At 34.1% G+C, this 21769-nt stretch overlaps 2 protein-coding genes across 3 annotated transcripts; one reads left to right on the top strand and one right to left on the bottom strand.

Moving 5' to 3' along the window:
• The first annotated feature begins 2058 nt into the window (after positions 1-2058).
• LOC147276805 (C2H2 and C2HC zinc fingers superfamily protein) lies at positions 2059-6710 on the top strand. 2 transcript variants are annotated; one of them, XM_086254263.1, is made up of 6 exons: positions 2059-2234; positions 2844-3044; positions 3476-3572; positions 5473-5568; positions 5670-6079; positions 6307-6710. In XM_086254263.1, the coding sequence occupies exons 1-5, from the start codon at positions 2226-2228 to the stop codon at positions 6038-6040; spliced, it is 774 nt and encodes a 257-aa protein (XP_086110389.1). In that variant the 5' UTR covers positions 2059-2225; the 3' UTR covers positions 6041-6079; positions 6307-6710. The 2 variants fall into 2 exon arrangements, with proteins under 2 accessions (XP_086110389.1, XP_086110390.1); XM_086254264.1 differs by lacking the exon at positions 6307-6710 and having other exon boundaries at positions 5640-5813.
• Positions 6711-13241: 6531 nt separating this feature from the next.
• LOC147276804 (calmodulin-binding protein (DUF1645)) lies at positions 13242-14799 on the bottom strand. The gene has a single exon (XM_086253996.1). It carries the CDS (start codon positions 14698-14700, stop codon positions 13453-13455), a length of 1248 nt encoding a protein of 415 aa, XP_086110122.1. The 5' UTR covers positions 14701-14799; the 3' UTR covers positions 13242-13452.
• Between the last annotated feature and the right edge of the window lie 6970 nt (positions 14800-21769).

The following is a 21769-nucleotide window of genomic DNA, read 5'->3' as shown; positions in this document are numbered from 1 at the left end:
TCGAGCGCTGATCCATTGGCCAACCTGGTGATCGAGTGGTGTTACATCTTTAGCGGATTCTATCTCTCTAGCGATCAATCGTTTGCAACCTAGGATCGATTGTCTGCTAGCCTGCTTCTTTCTTCGATTCTTTAGCCTGCCTTACTTTGGGATCGATCTGATGGAGCCCCGAATCAATCATCCAATGTTGGAACCCATTTTTATGCAATTTGTTTTGTCATTTTCTTGAATCGGACGTGCCACAATTTTTAAAACTCTTCATTTTATTCGATATGGTAGTTTCTTTGAAATTAATGTCAATGCATTTAGAAGTTTTTACAGTTCTTTGACACAACTTAAATCGTAATATAATCATCTAAAGTTGTGCTGTAATATAATATAATTTACAGTAAATTACTTTAAAGTCTATTTTAGAGTTCTTAATGATAAACAAATCCACCTAAAATATTGCAATGACAAATAGGTCTAGTTTTTGACAAATAAGCCCACATTTTAATTTCTTCCGTGTTTTTGGTACCAAACGCTCGTCACCTTGCCGAGAAGTGGCAATTATTGCCACTGTGGCACTGTTAAACAGTGGCAATTAGTAACATTCATTTTTACGCGAAAACATGGGTGCATATGACTCCATAAGCTTGATTTTTGTGTTTTATGTTGATTTCATTAGTTTTTGATATGTTTGTGTAAGAAAAGACATAATTATCTATCAGTGTTATTTTTGCCGAAAAAATTAAGGAGACTTAGAGTGCAGTCCATTTTATGAGTCTTTCTTAGATTAAGACGGTAGTGATTTAAGATTTTTAATTAAGTCCTTTTATTTTTCTTCTTTGACGACTTTATGTTAGGTTTTAACTCTAAGATTTTGGGCAGACCTAACATGCAGCCTCTATAAAGCTCACTCTATACCCTAGGAGGGGAAATACCTTTCAAATCGGGAAATGACTTTATTATGAATTAAAATGATTTTCTTATAAATTAAAAAGACTTTATTATGAATTTAAAAGATTTTTTAATAAATTATTATGAATTAAAAGGATTTTCTTATAAATTTTAAAACACCACTGATCTTCATCTAAAAACTGTTTTTATAAAGATCCTAAATCTAATTATCTCAAAACATTATTGGGTATAACTGATATATCATGTGGTATAACTAATCCAACGTGTAAGGGTATTGTTGGACGATATGTTTATATTTGCAAGGTATAGTATAACATCCACTCATATTATGGGCTCGTTTGGCACTGCTTTTAAAATTGTCAAAAGCGCTTTCAAATTAGTAAAAGCACTTTTGATAGCGTTTGACAAAAATAATTAGAAGTGCTTTTGAGTTATAAAAGCACTTCTAAGGGGTTTTTTGAGAAGCACCTGACAGGTGCTTTCTCAAGAAGCACTTTCAAGTGCTTTTGCATAAATAATTTAGAAGTTTTATAAAAATTTACATGTGCTTCTTAACATAAGCGCTTCTGATAAAAGCGCTACTAAATAAAAGTGCTTCTAAAAAGCAGTGCCAAACGGGCCCTATAACACATAAGTTGGTTATACCATGTGGTAGTATATTGGTTATATAGAATAATTTCTCCAATTGTCAAGCACTCGGTGAACAGTGTCGAGCGCTCAGTACTTTTCATCAAGTGCTTTGGGGGTTTCGTATTGTGCGTATTTTATTAAAGTAGACTGAGCTAAAATTCACTCTATCGCTTAGGTTGGATTATCAACCTTATTTTTGAACTAAACTTTAAAAAAAAAAAAACCTATAATTTAATCAAATTGCGTACTCGTTTGACTCTTAAAATAAATTTGAGATTCATAATTTATTTTTATTTTTTAAAATATTGGGGTGGGTGCATCAGTGCATGTAGAAGCCCCCTTATAAGAAATCTTATATTTCACTACGAATTAGCTAAGGATGTCACTCTATTTTTGTCCCAATAATTGTCTACCAATGAAGAGAAAGTGGGCCTTAAAAAACAACTAAAGCCCAATAACTTGCCCAAAGGGCCTTATGATACCAAAATCCACTCTATAGTCGTCGGAGCTACAACCCTGCAAACCGAATACCCCTCCTGTTTCAGCTCCGCGAGTGAGAAAGAGAGAGAGAGGGAGAGATTTTGGGTGTTGAATTTTTCGAACAATCGAATTAATACCTGCAAGCTCCAGTCTTTTCCCTAACGGTCTGATTTTGGGTTCTCTTCCATCAGCTTCAGCACCTCCAATTCGCCACCATGACTGAGGTATCGTCCGCTTTGACTCTATTTTAGTTTCATATATTTTGATAATCACTTGCAAAAACAGCTGCTTTTCTCGATTGTATTGCCTTTTATTGTTGTGTATTTTAATTTGGAGGGCTTAATTGCATTGTGTGTATCAATATGTGCATTCAAGAACCGGATTGATGAATAATAAGCAAAACCCAATTACTCTCTTGGTGAGTTTCTTGGTGTGACAAGATATCACTGAGCTTCTTGTTATCGTCATTGTATAGTTATGGATCTATTGAGACCCATAGTTAATATTCTGTGTAGCTCTTAATTCGAGTTGGGATTTGGTAAATAAAGAATGTAATTTTGGTTCTTTTTCAATAATTGCATATCAGAAAGAATGTAATTACTACTTCTTTATGTCCAAAGGCTTTAAAAACTTGTTTAATTTTCACAAGCATATTGATAGTGTAAGGAAGTTTGTCTTTGATCTTCATTACTCGGAAAAGAATTATTTTCTCTTTAAAATTTTGTAAACAATATTGTTTAGTTTGATTTTCAGTGATTTTCCTTTTTTCCGCTCTGACTCATGCCTTTTATATTATCCTACAATATTATTTTTTCCTTTTTCCCTATTTGCAGTATTGGGTTAGCCAGGGTAACAAATGGTGTGACTTCTGCAAAATCTACATATCAAACAATCCTTCTAGCATTAGAAACCATGAGCTTGGTCAACGCCACAAGGATAGTGTTACTAAGAAGCTCGCTGATATGCGAAAAGAGAAAGCTGCAAAGGAGAAGGAAGAAAAGGAAGCAGAACGTGCCCTTCAGCAAATTGAAGCAGTGAGTATCAGAAAAGCATTTCAAAGTTTTTTCTTTTTGGCCATGGAATAGCATTTCAAGGTTAAATAGTCAATATATGTTAGCAAATCTATTCGAATGACAAAGGTTAAGTTTATTATGGTATTTCTGTAATGATAGTGCCTCACTTTTTTAATTGTATGTTTATGTTTACTCATATGTTTATTCTTTTCAAAACTACCCTTATCTTAGCAGTCCAAGAGTAGCTGTTAACTATTTCAACCTAATTATTTTTTCAATGACATTCCATTGGCCAACAAGATGAGCACAAATATTTCTTCCACTTCCCCTTGTTACTAATTACAATTTATTGTTCAAAACATATGGATTTAGCTTTGTTGAAGGACAATGTCTTCTCTCCTATGAGACTCTTGCCTCAATAATTTTCTTTATGCTGAATTTTTTGTTTACAGAAAGCTAAGCGCAGCTATCAAAAGGATATGGCAAACTTCCAGGAGGTCAGAGATACTCATGCCCGTGCCCTAGATGTTGAAGACGACGGTCAAGAGAGTAAGTACTGTAAATTTGTAATTTTCACTACAAAGCTAGTAAGATTCTCTCTGTGTTTTCTTTTCATGAGTGAAAATTAAGTGTAACAGCTCTGTGTCCTGGCAGGAAAAAATAAAAAAATGAATGCAGAAGCTGGTAACAAACTTAATTTAGTTGGTGAACAATATGTTTGAGCTTTATTAATCATTTTATGGGTCTAACTTACGCCTGGTCTCACTAAACTATGGTTGAATGACAGAGGACTCCTTGGTTCCTTTGCTATCCTGGTTGTGTACTTTGATTTCTTTCATTTTCTTTTGGACAATGCTTGGGTCACCCCTTGAGTGTACCTGCACATCCACCCATATAGATGTAGCCCAATAAATTTTCTATGTCTGGTATTTTTAATAAAAAACAAAACACTTTATAAACACTTAGCAGCCAAAAGACCCACACACGGCAAAGAAAAGAGCCAAAAGTCCCAACACACAGAGTCAGAGACAAAGTGTTCTCACACCAGCAAAGCCTCACCGCTGTCATTCACTAGCAGGCTCCGATGACGACCAGAGAGTTGGTCTACATCTACAATGAGCAACGATTATGTGAAGAGCTATGAATCTGTTGCCATCTTTGAAGCAGTTTTCAGATCTAATCTAGATTTTCTCTAGCAAACGGTTCCACATTGGAAATTCATACAGAATTTTCATCCAAATTGAAATGGGTTTCCTGTTATAAACTTAAAAAGGATTCTAAGTTAACATACCCATGGAATTTTCATGAAGAATGTTTTTAATATTTGTGGAGATGAGATTAATCTTTGCGCCCAAATAGGGAATTTTGTATTTTGTCTCTCCATTTCTTTGCAATTTAAAGAATCAAACTCGGTAGTTTTTTTTTTTATGTTTTGAGCGTTGATAAAAAACCATCATAGTTTCTTGTTCAAAGTTGTTGAGGTTGCTGGTTAGAACTTAGAAGATATCAATGCCGTCAAAAGTGTTTGGCTGTTTTTGCAGCAACAATATTAGTGTTTGTTTGAAGAGTTTTTTTGTCTTAATTAAAAATGACCGGTGTAGCAATTTTATTGGTCCACACCAATTTTGGTGGATGAGCAGGTACACCCAGGGGGTGACCCAAGTATTGTCCTTTTTTTTTTTTAAAACTCTTGTGTTAGGTTGGTCAAATTTCTGTTTTAAATTTGGACTGTAGGTCAGGAGAGGTGGACATTTTGCTAGTAAGTTCTAAAAATTGGCTAGAATGGACTCAACATGTCACCATGGTATTGGGTTTGATGGTTGGTTCAGTTTGGTTCATATTGAGTGAGCAAAATAGGTTCTTCCTAAAATTAAATTATGTTCCTCCATTCATTCTACTACATTTTAGTTACCAAATGGGCTTTAATGTGGAGATGCATATCTTTAAGGGGGTGGTCCATGACTTTTTTTATTTCAACTCTAGTCCTGTTAACTAATTCAGCTCTGGTTTATGACAGAATGGCAGTATGAGTGAGCAAAATAGGCTTGCTTCATATTGAGTGAGCAAAATAGGTTCTTTCTAAAATTAAATTATGTTCCTCCATTCATTCTACTACATTTTAGTTACCAAATGGGCTTTAATGTGGAGATGCATATCTTTAGGGGGGTGGTCCATGACTTTTTTTATTTCAACTCTAGTCCTGTTAACTAATTCAGCTCTGGTTTATGACAGAATGGCAGTATGAGTGAGCAAAATAGGGTTGCTTCATATTGAGTGAGCAAAATAGGTTCTTTCTAAAATTAAATTATGTTCCTCCATTCATTCTACTACATTTTAGTTACCAAATGGGCTTTAATGTGGAGATGCATATCTTTAGGGGGGTGGTCCATGACTTTTTTTTTATTTCAACTCTAGTCCTGTTAACTAATTCAGCTCTGGTTTATGACAGAATGGCAGTATGACAGCACTTCTGGTTATTACTACAATCAAAGTAATGGTTTTCACTACGATGCGAATTCAGGCTTCTACTATTCCGATCCTATAGGTATTGAGTCGCTGTACTTGTATTCTAATTATTGTATTGGTATAACATTCCTTTCAGAATATATGTTGTAGTTGGTATATTTACTTGAAGAAACACAACAGGCAAGTGGGTGACACAGGAAGAGGCATATGCAAACCCTCAGTTTTTCTCAAATTCTGGACATAAAGAAACTGCTTTGAAAAGGCCAGTGTCAACTTCAGGGGCAGGATCAGCTACAGAAAACAAAGGTGCTGATAAAGCTCAAAATGGGCCTCCACCTGGGCCAGTGGTTTCGTCTTCTTTCAATCCTATGAGATCTGTTAAAGGTGCTCCCTCGTCAGTTGCTGTTGGAAAGAGAAAAAGGCAAGGCGAGAAGCCAAAGCCAAGGGCTATATCCGCTGAAGAAGCAGCTGCACTTAAAGTGAGGGAGGCTGCAAGGAAGAGAGTTGAAGAGAGAGAGAAACCATTACTCGGCCTTTACAGGCCGAATTGATTTGGATGTTCAAGCAAGTTCATATCCTTAACACAAAGGGTATGCCTTAAGTTTTTCTTTTTCATATTTTTTTTATTATTTGATTACGTTAGTCTAAATAGCTGACTTCTCAATATTGGAAAGGGGTGCTTGAATGAAATGTCATATTGCATAACTTAAACATGGATTTTTTTCTTTCTCAAATATCCTATTAGACTACCAAACTAGTTGATTGACTTCAATTGATATATTGTATATTAATGCATTTAATTTGAATTATTTTGCAGAAGGTTGCGAAGAATTTTGAACGCAACTACGCATTTTATGGGGAGGCTGGCTGGTCCAAGTTTTGGGTTCTAATATGATGTCTCTCATTACATTTCAATAGCTAAGAATTGCTGGGTAGCATTCAAAATTTGGTGAGTAATAGTGCCTGATGTGTTAATTTGTACAACCTGTTGTGAGTTGTGACCTTATTGATTGGTGGGTTTTGCCATGAAAGATGCTAATTGTTAGGCTCTTTCAAAATGATGGGGGTCTGGGCAGACAGGGCGAAAAGCTACAAGCAAATCTTAGTATACTCAGCTTGCTTGGATTGCCCCAACTTTCTCATTATTTGGTATGTAAAATGACAAGAAGTCTGAAAGCAATCCAGTCCAACCAATAATAATTTGGGGTATTGGTTTGGCCATTTCTACCAGTGCTTTTGTTACATTGAGAACACGTAGGGGTGTAAGCCAATTTTTCACTTCCTACCTCACCTAATTGTTACTTGATGATCGGATCTGGATTTGATTAATGGTGTGAAAGAGACTTATGCCCATTTTGTGTTTGTCCTTGTTATAAATCAGGTTAGGTGTGTCGTTCTAGCTGTGCATATCAATCATCCAGAATGCAGGAATGTGAACGTAGAATGCCCTTTTTGTTGAACATAGAAATCATTTTCATGCCATACGTACATAATACATTACATACCACCAACCCCCTCCACCAATCCAAATTCCAAAATAAATAAAGACTTTTTTTTTTTCTTAGGAAAAATAGATAAAAACTCTGGTTAATTAGTATTTCCATTGCACATTTTTCAATCATATGCTATAAATGCCAGACAAACTCAAAGTAAGTACATCGTAGCCAATTGGGTTTTGGATTCTTTTCCGAGATAACAACCATTTAATACAGGCCAAATTAGGTGTTCAGTCCTTACTATTTAGACCAAGTTCTACTATGATTTCTATAGTTTTAATTGTGTTAATTTTGTCTCTATAGTTTGCTAATAGTTACAATTCGGACACACATTTAATTCCGTCAATTTGAACAGCAAAAGTATTATATGACGTGCGATTATGGGTGATTTAGATAGTGACAATGAAACTAAACTAAACCACTTAAAAGCTTAAAATACCCTAATCCATATACTTCACGTGTCATTTTTGTCGAACAAAATTGATAAAATTAAGAATGTGTCCTCAAATTGTAACTATTAATAAATTATAAAGATAAAATTGACAGGTTACAACTATAAAGACCGCAATGAAATTTAGTCAAAAGTAGTAACAAAAAACTTGATTTGGTGTTTAATATGTAAGGAGGAATAATTTGGGTTCCTAACTTCCAACCACCATTTTGCAGTTTGCACGTGGTTTCTTTTTCTTCCTGTGTTTAGCAGCAATCAGCATTGACTTGGTCGACCTTGTGACTCGTAAAGGGTCATAGATGTCGGCCATGAATGCAGAGACTGGACTAATATTTAGATTTTAGACAGACAACGAAGAATAGTGAATAGGAGGAGTGAGGACTACAGTCGACTTCAACAAGCTGTTAGCTGCTTTGCTTGCTTTGCGATCATTACACGTCGAGTGTTGGGCTTTCTGTGGACATCTTGTGTTTCTTGTTCATACAGAGTCAGACCAAACCAAACGTCGTTCTGGGCATAAAGATTTTGGTCCTCCTGGGGACATCAGTGTGTCTCTATGTAAAACGACGCGTGAATACAGACCAAACAAACAAGAGCTTTACGATCAACGGCTGTAACCAATCACACTGATCACTTCAATGGCCCAAAATTTTTGTTGGATAGTCAATCCTTTTTTCTTTTTTAATAGTATAACTGTTTAGAGAAAGATCTGATATTAAAAATCTGGAGTCTTACGTAGTTATTTATAAGGGTCTTAGGTTACCCTTTTCATTGCCAATTCATCAGAATAAATGCTTAGATTTTTTTATAGAATAATATCAAAATAAACTAGGCTTGAGTAGTGCATAAGGGAGTGTTAAGAGAAAAATCTCATATTAAAACTTTTGTATAGTGGTTTATAAGGAAGTTTTTCTACTGAATTAATAATAGAGGTTGTTAGATTTAGTTTGTAACTTGTTTTTCTCCAATCACCAAAAGAAAATGTTAAAGATCCATTTTCTTACATACCGGTTGAAAAAGAATTTTATGCCAAAGTCTAGTTATCGAACCGAACTCTCACTTCGTTAAAAATTAAAATTTTCTATTTTATATTGGAATTAAGCAGGACCAAATTCTTAACCAGTACTAATTCTAAATTGTTTAATTTCCAAATGCTTTCTTACCACTTGAATTAGCCTCAAGGACTTGCACAACAATATTACTAGAGTACCAACTATTATCTCAATGCTTTAGATCCCAACTAATGCAATTTTGTTTGTTTTTATCGGCCACACTTTGAACTTCATTTATTTATAACCAATATAAACAACTATCATGTTATATTCTACATCAATTGGTAATGAAAAATTGAGGTAATAATTGATGTTCTAGCATCACTCGTTATACAAACCTTTCCTGCCATGTAATAAAATTATAGAACTTATATTTCTTGACATGATCGAGATATGTGTAAGTACTCTTTTTCAATAATTTTGTTAACTGTCAAGTCTGTCATCTTCTTTACATTTCCGTATGAAAAATCTTTGGTTCCCTAGAAGTGATTCTAAGCAAATCACAATTTGACATGTTTTCACTATTTTTTATTTTAATAGAAATCATCCCTTCTTATAAATTAACATGTATCACATATTCACATTATAATTTGCTTCCTAAGAAGAAATGACTACTTACCAAGTATGCGCACTACAACAAAAGAGTATGAGGACTAAACAAGACAGGAGGTAGCTTTTTTGTTTCCTAGCTTCTTCATTCACAAAGTCATTTTTGACTCTTTTTAGCTTTTTCAATAATATATCCTTTAATTATTCCAAATGGTTTTCACCCCAACCTCAAATATCTTTGGCATTGAATATGTTTCTACAAAGAAAACATTCAAACTTCAGTCCAAAATCAACCTGCATTTTTCTCCATGCTATGTATATTAAATAAAAGAAGCAGAGGTTAATTGAATACGCAACTATATATTAGTAATTAAAGTAAAACCCACATAATGCCTCTCTTTTTCATGCAAAGAATTCGGTCCTGCCCCATCCTATCTCTAAGAAGTAGAGACATTTGAGTCATGAGCTGCTTAATGAAAGAAGTAGAGGAGAATGCTTTGTTGATTTGAAGAGACTCTTCAGGCTCCAAAAAGCCAAAAAAACAAAAAAAAGCAATCAATATTCAATTCCTTTGATTTATTGAAATTTGAACAATACATCCGGACCAAAAAAGGAACAACATTTATCTTTCCTTTTGGGAAAAGATTGTGGCCTGGTCACGGTGGGTAAAACAACCACCATAACAATATATATCATATCAGCAATAAAATATGACTGGAGGACTGGCGTGCATGTGGTCATCAATCGTCATAGTGAGTAAAAGAAAAGCCAAATAGATTTTTGTTTTCTTTTGATTATTCGATCTGACTGAACAATACACCCCATTTTCGTCATTAAAAAAATCGAAAAAGAGCTATGTAATACAATCACAAATTTTCTGTATCCACATATTATATTTATTATTATCAAATTATCAATATATAAGAACGCTCTAAAATCTAAATGGTTAGTTGTTAATACGAAGCTAACTAACTTTGGGCCTATTATATAACTAATTTTATAATTTGAATCGTTCATTTTTAAGGCTCTATTTTAAATATCATTATTGAACAAAATCAACCAAATAAAAAATAATTTAGTTAGCTAACTATGATCAAATAAATAAACGAATAATATTTTCAAGAAAAGCATATAAATTGTTGTTTTTATAATCAAATGCTAAATGACTTCTAATTTTTGGAGATTGTTTACAAAAATGATCTTTGAAGTGAGGTCTAAAAAATGAACGATTCATATTATAAAATTATCATGTGGTGGGCGAAAAAATATGGTTAACTTCGTATTAATTTGCTAACTAGTTAGCTTTATAGCTAGTATTTTTGTATCAAGGTATATATAGAATACTAAGTATGTATAATCTTATTTAAATAGGAGCGTTTTAGAGTTCACCGGTTAGTAAGATAATATGAGGCTAACCGTTCTTTTAGGCTCACTAGATGACATGATCTAATAATCCGAACCATTCACTTTCTATGTCTTCATTTAAATATCATCTTTGTAAAAATTAATTAAATCGAAAATTGTTTAATCAACTATTAATAAGCTAATTATACTCAAATAAATAGATGATGGAACATGCACATTTTTTTATAATACAATGAAATAATTTTAATGGTTATCAAATGACTAAATGATATATGATTTGGTTGATTTTTTGCAAAGTTGACTTTGAATGGGAATAAAAAAAATGAACGGTTGAGACTCTAAGATCACGTTTTATTGTGGGCCAAAAAAGATAATTAGAGTGCCGTATTATCTTAGTTACCAGTTAGCTCTAAAGCGTTTTTATTTTATTTTATGTAGTCATTTAAAAGTATAATATACTATAATATTAAGTACCTTATTATATATGTATGCACGTATCATTTCTTGCAATCAATCATGAAATCCTTATACGCACAAGGTACAATCTCTTTCTTTATATTTCTTTAAATGAGATAATTATGAAAATGCATTCATAATTATCATTATTGGCAACAATTAACAATGCAATGTGGTTATGGGCATACATTGGAGAATAAACAAAAATTGTCACCAAACACCACCATAAGTATATTCGGTACCTTCAATATCATCGATATATATCAATATATCAATTTATCATCATAATCATTTTCTTCATCATCAACAATTATGTGGCATACATTTGAGACAATTTTTTAATCATATTTTTTATTTAAAAATTATTATATAATGATTAATACTATTTGATCTAGTGAATAATACTCAATCTCTCTTTTATAAAAAGGAGGTCTTATATTCAATTCTCATTAGGACAGTTGTTGATAAAAAGAGATTACTGTACAAACTACAAAGTATATGGTGATGAAGCATCATGCCCATAATTGCAACATGACCATGTTCATCTCTTTCCTAACTTATTACAACCTCCAAAGAGTAAAAGGACCGGATGAAGAAAGTAACCATAATTAATTGTACGATTTAATGTGGGTCTCCATCCATAATGGACATAACTATCAACTATTCTCTCTATAAAGCTATATATAGGTTATGCATGTATGGCTGGTTGCCCTTCTTTTTTCTCAACAAGAACGCTGGCCTTATTTGGTTTGCAGAATGAGTCTTTTTGGAATGCTATATCTATATATGTTCATTCGACTGAATGATTCTTATTAAAGTGTTTAGAAATGTTTGAAATAGCCGGTAACTAGCTGGAGTCGATAAAAGTTATGCATATATATATTAGTGCATGTTCTACCAAAGTGGAATGCTATATACGTACAGTCGCACTAGCTCATCCGAATTTTTTGTTAATTTATGAAACGCATACTGTCATATCATATCATTTGAAATTTTAATTTAAAATTGTAATAATACTCAATAATTTTTTCCATTGATAAGATTCATGTTATATTAAATTTTCTCATTGTTTGAAACTTTAAGTACAGTACCATTAACACTTGTACATTACTCAAACCACATGCACATGGGTTTAAAATTTCAAATAAGAACCCACTATTCATCATTGCAGGTTGTGTATGGTACGTGGTGGCGAATTCATTGTTGCAAATTGACAGAGAATTGAAAAGGAAGGTTTAATTTGTTAAATCCGATCTTTTCTTTTTTTAAAATTGAATGATTCTTCGATCACCTTTTGCTTGATTAATGGTGGCAAAACCGAATTAGCTAGACAACTTTACACTGTATAACGTCACTGCTATAATGATTACACAACCTTATAATGATTATATGCTATGGTCCCCATGCATGACATCTTTTTCTTCGATCCCACCCATGTGTCTGTGTGCTGCTAAAATATCCTTATGAGTTCTGCCTCCTCTCCTGTAAGTTTAAGGTTTTCCTGAGATTTACCACATTGTAATGTGGTGATATCATTCACCAAACTGCCAAAGCATACGTCAGATTAATATTAATACTAGTCTTCTTTTTGGGCAATGCGAGTCCACTCCAAGAAAAATTTATTACAATCCTATGTACATATATCAATATTAATATATATGACAATATTATTTTTTGTATTGAGAGAAATTTTACATTGAAAAAACATAACGTTAGTTAATAATTTATAAGGACTTAATTGGTTTGAGTTGGAAATGTGAAATGTGGAGTATTGTCCTGTTTGGAAGATTATAATATTGCATAATGATTTATAAGAGTCTTGGGGTACTCCTTAATTTCAATGTCAATGAGTTTAATTTGCCTAGACTTTTTCAGAAATATGCTCTAATCTCTTTCATATTAATAGAGCAATTTCCATTTTGTTTTTGGCAAAAGAGGGAAATTTAGGTTGTTGCATAGATTATTCAAATAGAAAGTGAAATGGTTTGTTGGATAAAGAAAAAAACTAAAGTGAAGGGTGTGACATCTTTATTCTTTTTCTTCTACTTTAATTCAAAATAGACAATAATTTTCTTAATTACTCTACAAAGGATTAATTTCTTAATCAATTCTTATCCTAACTGATTTTTCCATTATTCCTCACGACCTGAACCATGGCTTAAAGCAGATAATAATCTTCCATAGCTTTAGCATGGTAAAAAAAAAAAAAAAAAAAAATTCTTCCATAGCTTTAGATCTGTTTTTCCTATATCATTGGTAAACGTACATTAATACAATAATTACTACTAATCTCATATTCATGAACAATATTATCATCCTCTTGATCAAATTTGACTGGCAAGAGTCATGAATTAATGTCCCCAACCAAACACAAGACAAGACATTGCTTGTAATTAATCTCTTGTATATATGTTTCATATAGTTTGTGTCCTTCAAGTGATGGAGACGCCACCATAATGAACGAACAATATATCAAATAATCCAACACAATGAAGCCATTTGAGTAAATTCAAACATATCTATATCACAGAAGAAAGAAATAAAAAAAAGTAAACAAAATTTATCTACGGTCAGGATTGAGTGCGTGATCTGGATTATCCACGTGCCAAAGACCCAAAAGCCCCCCTGGAAATCTCATGCAACCCAGGGTTGAACCCCAAGCAACCCAAGAGGCCATGCTTGTACGGCAAGAAGGTCTTCCTCCTCATCTCCTCCGAAACCGCCCGGTTGACGGTGTAATGCAGCTCGTGAGGCGAGACCGGTCCCCGCCTCCTGGAGCTGACCGAACCGACACTGTCGGTGGACCGGAAGCTCGAATTCTTCACGTCCTCAGCAATACTTCTACCACCACCACCACTCTTCTTGTTCATCGACAACATCGTGTACTTCCTCAACGGGTCTTTCCCGGTCGTCGTTGCTCGGCCCTCGGAGGCGCTCCGAAAGAGCAGCAGATCTCTCAGCTTCCATTTCCGGTTGCTCCCTTTCGAGAATGAAATCGCTGACAAAAACGAAGAATACGCCGAAGAAAAAGAGGTGGAGGGCTTAGAGACGCTGCTGTTGTTTGAGTTTGTGCTTCTTGTTGTGGTTGATGGAGAAACGACGTCGTCGAGGTGGAACGTAATGTCTGAGACTCTCAAAGGGGACAGAGACCGACTTCCTTTACGAACCGAAGCATTTCTTAGAGGCACAATTCTCTCCCTCCCGCGTCGCTGGTGATCTGATTTATCTTCGCTCGTAGTCTCTTCCATGGCGGCGGTGAAGGGGTCAAAATTATTAGAATGATTTTTGTATTGGCGCGGCGAAGACGAAGATGATAGTACTTCTTGGACCATTTTCTTTCCTTGGGATATTCTAGATGGTGATCTTGGTGATGATGATCTCGGAGACAAGCTGGAGGGTCCGGGACCGTGGTGGCCCGACCCGGTGACTACTTGTAACCGTGGCGGTGGCTTCAGAGGCCTAATCTTGCCACCGTCAAAAAGCTCGTCTGCTGGGAGAGAAGCCCTCTCCAACTGCCCACTAAAATCAAACTCGAAATCTTGATCGTCAGCGTGATGATCGTGACCGTTGATTGTGGCTCTATATTTGGGAATTCCGGGCTTGTCTTCCCACTTGAAAGGGACTGTAGAGGGTGAATATTGTGTGGGGAGATTGTCCAAGTCGCTGAGGTCGCGGTAGAAGGCGGAGGCGCGGGTGGGGCTGGTGGGGGCGCTGAAGAAGTAGTTGTTGTTGCCGAAACGGGTCGGGCTGGACGGGGCGGTGATGTAGGGGGAGGAGGAGGTGCTGTCGAAGTGGAAGTCCATCGGAGGCACCGGAAGTGGAAGCGCCACCTTCAAGTCCATGATGGACTACTATTGGGTTTGGGTTTGGGGTTTGAGACTTAATTGAGATTGAGAGGGTTATAATTAGTTTGGGAATAGTGAGTGGAAATATATATATAGAAAGAGAAAGAGTGAGAAAGAGGGAAGAGGGAAAGAGGAAGATGAAGGGAAGGAGGGGGTAGTGGAGGAAGATTGACTAAAATGATGAGTAAGGAGAGGGGAGGGAAGATTGGTCATACACGCCGCCTTTATATATATAAATGGTCCAATGGGCCTCTCTGTCTCTCTCTCTCGTACTATATACTTTCTATCTCATGTGACAAAGGTGACATCCATCAATTGATTATGTTTTCCTTGGTCCACCTAGCGTGGGGGGTTGGGTTTTCCTTGGTTTTCTTTTACCATTCAATTGCTACTATTATGCAAACATTGAATTCATGTCATATCATGTCATGTGTACCAGTTAAATTCCAATGTTTATGATTGTCACTTTGTTAATTTGTACGATTTACATTGAGTTAAATCGAATACTTGAACATTTGATTGAAATTTGAAACAACTAGATTATATATGGTCAATTTGTAGGGCCTCAAGTAGTTGTTACTTCTCATTTCTTTCCTATGCCTCAAATTATTTAGGGTTTCTATGCTCGTTTTTTACATTGTTTTTTTGTTACATTAGAGGCCAGGGGTTGAACCCCTGATAACTATCTTAATTGTAACTCATTTTCCCACTCTTTCTCACCATCAGGCTTACATCATGGCTTGAGTTCTTATATTTTCTTAATTAATGTATATCATTAGTTTTTTTTTTTATTGAAATGTATTTTATTGATTGAAAAAAAAAAAAAAAAAAAACTAAATCTATGTGTTAGCAGGCCAGATAGAGGTTGAGAACGTACAATAAGTTGTCAACATTCGCTGTACATCCAACAAAGAAATGACAGCTTTTAGTCAATGCATATATAGATATATAGAGGGGCGGCCAATTTCTTGGCTGCTTGCATTTTCCATTTTTTGCTTACCCTCTTGTTATTGTCCCTCATCTTTTATTAATGTTAATTTTGAGGACATTTTAAATCAAGGGGCAAGCATGTTTGCTAATTAATTTAATAGACAGGTCACATTGATTTCTATTCGATTATTTATTGAGCTGAGATCATGATATTTGTAGCCTGCGGACACTGGAATGTGGAATTAACCGGGGGTGGAGTACGTAGAGTGTTGGAACTAGCTAATGGCAAATTAACCAGGTAAGAACTAGATAAGAAAATTATTGGATTAGAATCTTAGATCATCAAATTAGATATCATTTAAAATAACAAAACGGATATATATGAATTTATTTTAATTATTGAAATATTAGATTGGATCAAATTTTACAATTTCCTCTGTCGAATTAAAATGAGGTCAGTCCAGTTTACATCTTATTTGTTTGCAAGCTAGTCTAACCATAATGCTAAGCACATCATTATCCACGAATTATCCGAATAAAAAAAAAATCATACAAATTCTTAATTTGTACTTCTTCACTTGTAGTTGTTCGCATGCTACCATTTAGAGTGCGACACAATGACAAGTATATAATGATATTTTTAGATCTTGATTATGATTTAAAAATGTGATTTTCTATCGCTTTTAAAGTGGGAGTTCTTAATTTCTTCAAGAAGTTTCTTCTTTATTAAGATTTGGAGCTTAGTTCAAATATTGAGGATGAGTAAGGTAATGGCCTAATGGGTTAAAAGTGAAATTTATTCCTAGTTAACAAAGAAAAAAAAAATGGAGCTTACCCATTCTTTTGGTTGATTTTCTTATTCCCAATTCATTTTTTCTATATATAAATAATTTTGTAGATTTCGTCTTGGACAATACAAGAGGACCCTTTTGCGAACAAGGTTTCCCCACGGGTCACCACTCACCAAGAGTAGAGTTTGACTTTTGTAACCTCTTTGTTGGGGAATGGGGTGAATTATTCTCATTCCCTTTCCTAGTTTGCCAGTTGCCACAACCATGAATTTCATTTTTCTAAGTTTATGTACACAAAATTATTTTTATAACTATTATCAAATTTTCCTCAGAAAAATAAAAAAATCTATTAACAAATTTTTTCATCATATTCATAATTCTTGTAAAAAGTAAAAGCATATCTTCTTTATAATTTTTTATAGAAAATTAATGACTTGTTGATATACCCTGACTGCCAATTTGCCAATCACATATTTCATGGTCCAAGAGGATTCTTTTTTTTTTTTTTTTTTTTTTTTTTTTTTTTTCATATTTTCTCTTCAAGGTTGGAACACAACCTAGTTGGACACCTTCCCAAGATTGGGTTGACGCCCAAGCTTAACGTTGTGATGTATGGTACAAATTTAATAAGTGGGTATATAATGTTATTGTTAAATATTAATAAGGAATCTCTTCTAACAAAATAAATGAAGAGGAACACGTACAATCAATAGCTAATTGGTCTTAATAAGTGAACTTTTTTGTATAATATAGTGCATTGAATTGTTATTTTAAAGCTTAGTTATGCTTAGTCGTGCTTCCCATTAAACCTCTAGTACGCATTAGGGAGCGTATTAATATATACCTTTTTTTTCTTTAACAATAGAATTGAACACAACCATTTTTTTTTGTTACAACAGATTAACCAACAGATTAATATTTCTAATTGTCCATCATTCAATTCATCTTTTTTAATGATAATGATAATTTTGTATTAAAATAAAACTTACATGTAACCAGTGTTTAGAAAAGTTTTGTTTTTCCTTACATTAACTTAAGCAAAAAGAATACATGCATCTTCATAAAAAAATGGAGGTCAAGCAATCTAATGCATGCCTCTTCCATCCAAACAAGATACTCCCAATAAGATAACGCAAACCTAGCAATTACACCTCAGTTCCTAGCTCCTTTTTTTGTTTTTTGAGAATTCGATCAATTCCTAGCTCCTTAAATATCTACACATTTCCTTGTCACACATGCATTTCAAGCATATAATATATAATGGAATTAATTACTATAAACTACATATTAGTTATTGTTTGTAACCTCTACTACTATTATTTATATAATGTAAGAATTAAGTTAGTCTATTAAGAATCAGGTAATTGAGAATGTGACTCCACTTCCGGCAACATGTGATGCGCTTGTCAGCTGGGTTGGTTAGAATGTTAGTTTTACGTTTTCTCTCTCCTCAATCACTCTCTCTCTGTTCTTTCTTGCTCTCCTTCACTGCAACTTTCCTCGACGACGTGCGTGTGCATCCGGCCATGGATGGCGACGAGAGAACCACCCCTGAGTTCCTCTATCTTCCCTCTTCATCTCTGTGAGCTCGAAACACCCAGCAACCCCCAGACCCGATCGGAGCCCCGATGTTGACTCTGATCTCGACCTTGTCGCAACGTTGCCAAAGAACAAGCCAAGTTCCTCACTATAACAACGCCTAGAAAGTTATTGGGGAAGCCAACTCCACTCTTATGCCTTCCTTATCAGTACTAGGTTCTTGATTTTTTTGTTTAGTTCAGTTTCTGGAACTGCAAGTGAACTGAAACTGCAGTTTCTGGAACTGCAGAAACTGTAATTTCTGGAACTGCAAATGAACTGAAACTGCAGCTTCTTTATCAGTAGTAGGTTCTTGATTTTTTTTTTTTGTTTAGTTCAGTTTCTGAAACTATAGTTTTCTGGAACTGCAAGTAAACTGAAACTGCATAAACTGTAATTTCTGGAACTGCAAATGAACTGAAACTGCAGTTTATTGGAGTTGCAGATTTGCAGTTGCAGTTACTAACTGCAAGTGAAACTGCAGTTTATTGAGTTGCGGACTTGCAGTTTCAGTTTCTGTTTTTTGGTGATGCGTTGATACTGGTATTTTGGAAGATGTCTGCATGTTATGTTTTTGTTATGTGTATTTTTGTATAGTATTTTGAGACCTAGTGGTGATGGTATGATATTTGCATGGTATTTTGAGATCTAGTGGTAGTCTGGTGTCCACAAATGAAGAATGAGTTTGTGGTAGTTGGTCCGTAAAGGAAGAATGAGGTTTTATGTGGTTTTGGTTAATAAAATTAGATGCCAATACTTATATATTAATGGACTAGAATGGCCAATTGGTATAGTCTATGATGCGACAATCACATTGAAAGTTTGTTTTTATCCCTTTTGACATGCATAGGTTGGATCATTTATTAAATGCCAACTGCCCAAATAAATATGAACAAATTTTCCTCAAGCAGCCGAAATTGACACTGTTTTAATTTATCTTGAATCAGTTAATAAACATGAACAATGCTTTTTTAAACTTTGTTTGCAAATGTCAATATATATAAATTAAATATTCTGAAAAGATATATATATATATATAACAAATTAAATAATTATTTTAAATTTAACAACCTCCTCTAGAACACAAGAAGGTATCAAATACGATGGTCACTTACATCACTGCTTCTAGACATGAAGATCCATATCATAGTCTTTTTTATCACATAAAATCCATAATAGTTGCTTGCACTAGCCAAGGGTTGAAGATTTTGCAGTGTCATAGTCATAGATCGACAAACAGTGATTGGGATTGGGAAGTGTGTTAAATAAACATGGTAGCCATGCCACTAGCCACTGCCTCTTTATTTGATTTTTGAAAATCGCTCTCAATGACATGTGAGTTGGGGCCAAAGTCTTTTAGTTCAGGCCCCTTGCTAAACACTCTTTGTCTTATTAGGATTTACCCCTTCTAGTCCACTAGAGCCTTCCATTGAATTTCCCCAATCCACAGGAGCGGTAATTATATAGATGATTACAATGTTTCTAATAAAAAATTGAGAACATTATGATAATAATTAAACAGTTAATCAATTTTTTGCTTGGATTATCTTTTAAAAAAAATCTTGAAAATAAACGATTTTGATTATAAAATTACATTGTAAGATAAACTAAAAGAGTAATTTATGTTGTAATAAGTTGTATACTGATGTGTATTTGAAATTTTTACAATATATATAATAATACTCCTATATATATAATAATAATGTGGTATAAAAATGTGGTATATGTTATAAAAATGTGGTATATGTAGCACTACTGATATATATATTGATGTTTATGCAACTAAACATTGTATATGGGCAGTCATGTTCTTCACGAAACCATTTTAATACATTATCATTAATTATCTCTTTTTTTTTTTCTCTGACTTTATTGCATGATGGATCAGTCGGTGTTTTCTACATATTTAACTAGTTTAATTATATATAGGATATAAGTCTACAATAGATGATGATTAGTGAACAAACATAATAAATAACACATGTGTTTAATTAATCTATCAAAAGTCATCCAATTTGAACAAGGAAATACAATAAAAACAAAACAGAATCCATTTAAAACGTGTGATATTGTAAATGGCTGAATTATTGTAGGTATTTCCCTTAAAATTTTAATCTCAATGCTGCATGGGAGGAGTGTCCATCTGCATGCACCTCCATTTATTATATTAAAGATATGTAACATCAACATATAGTCAATGCATGATTGATCTTTGATATTCGATAAGCAAACGTTAGCCCAAATTTTGCTGGACATATTAAAAAAAGGAACCGTTCATGTTGATAGAAAATTGAAGAGATTGCTTAAACAACAATAAACAACGTACACTCAAGGTCCATGCTGATATTTACACAATATATATGATGAAACCAAAGGGTGGATGAGAGGTCGGCTCGCAAAAGCCACTTCCACGTAAGCAAATTCTTACAACTAATTTTGGTTTAGTGATTTTTTTTTTTTTTTTTTCCATTTAAATGAAGGGCTTTTTTCAAATTTGATACCTGAATTTTGAGTTGTATCCTAATTTGGTACCTCAATTTTAATTTAACCCAATTACATACTCAATCTTTTATTTTGTATCTAATAAGTATCAAATTCTAATTCTATTAGTCAAAATTATAATTCTGTTAGTCAACTTAACAGAGATGATGGTATTTAAGTTTTTTTACAAGTTTTAGAAAAAAAAAAAAAACAATAAAAATTAGAGAAATGAATAAAAACATAAAAAAAAAAAAGAATGACACAATAAAAGAAGAAGAGCAGGAGGTGGGTACGGGCTGGGTGTAGGGGATCTGCAGTAGTTCTCTTGTGTGTTTTTTTATTTTTTATTTTAGAGATTTGAAACATTAAGAAGAAGAAGAAGATGGTGGGTGTGTTGTGGAGAGATATGCAGTGGGTTTAGAAGGAGAAGAATAATAAAAAGAAGAGGGTGGGTGTGCTGTGGGGAGATCTGCAGTAGCTTTATAAGAAGAAGAAGAAGAAGAAGAAGAAGGCGGGTAAGGGACTGTGGGGTGGTGAGTGTGGGGATCTGCAGAAGGTTTTTTCTCCTGTTGTTTTTTAATGTTGGGGATCCAAAAAAGTAACAGAAGAAGAGGAAGGATGATGAGGAGGAAAAGTGGCGTGGGTGGGGGCAGAGAGAAGAAGATGATGAAAAGACAAAATTACCCATGAGAATATTCATTTGGGTAAACAACTCAACTGCATTTACTGAAATACCCCTGGGCTTGACAGCTTATGTTATTAATTTAGACGGACGTACCACTTAGATGCAAAATAAAAGATTATGTATGCAATTGAGACAAATTAGAGTTCAGTAACCAAATTTGGACATAGCCCAAAGTTCAGGTAATAAATTTGAAAAAAATCCTTAAATGAAAGAGGTTTCAAGTTGGACCAAGATGAACATGAGGTCAATACTTGTTTATGAATTGAATATAACTGAAGTAGAAATATGGGTGGTCTGATTTTGTTGTGAGTGGGTTACCATGTAAATACTAACTGTTTATCAAATACCCTGTTGTAAATATTGTTGAGGTCCCAAATATAGTTGGTGACCAACAATACATTATAATACTCCTTTTGAAGGGTTACTTCCTATCCATCAAGAACAATGTATGGAGTCTAGAATGCAGAGAAGATTCAGTGATGCGAGAGGAACGTACCTTCATTTCTGTAGTAGAAACTTTTGTACATCAAACTGTCAATGTATAAAGTAAGCTCTAGTTCCTCGACTGCACTAAAAATTCAAGTATTGGTAATGTTAATTT

This window comes from Dryas octopetala, chromosome 8 (assembly GCF_963921425.1).
Source record: "Dryas octopetala chromosome 8, drDryOcto1.1, whole genome shotgun sequence".
Classification (NCBI taxonomy): Eukaryota; Viridiplantae; Streptophyta; class Magnoliopsida; order Rosales; family Rosaceae; genus Dryas; species Dryas octopetala.
This window is presented reverse-complemented; position numbering and strand designations above follow the sequence as displayed.

Coding starts and splice junctions, on each gene's coding strand:
- LOC147276805 (XM_086254263.1), top strand. Junction 3,045..3,475: donor CCCTTCAGCAAATTGAAGCA/GTGAGTATCAGA, acceptor TTTTGTTTACAG/AAAGCTAAGCGCAGCTATCA. Junction 5,569..5,669: donor CTACTATTCCGATCCTATAG/GTATTGAGTCGC, acceptor GAAACACAACAG/GCAAGTGGGTGACACAGGAA.
- LOC147276804 (XM_086253996.1), bottom strand. CDS start 14,700: ATGGACTTGAAGGTGGCGCTTCCACTTCCGGTGCCTCCGATGGACTTC.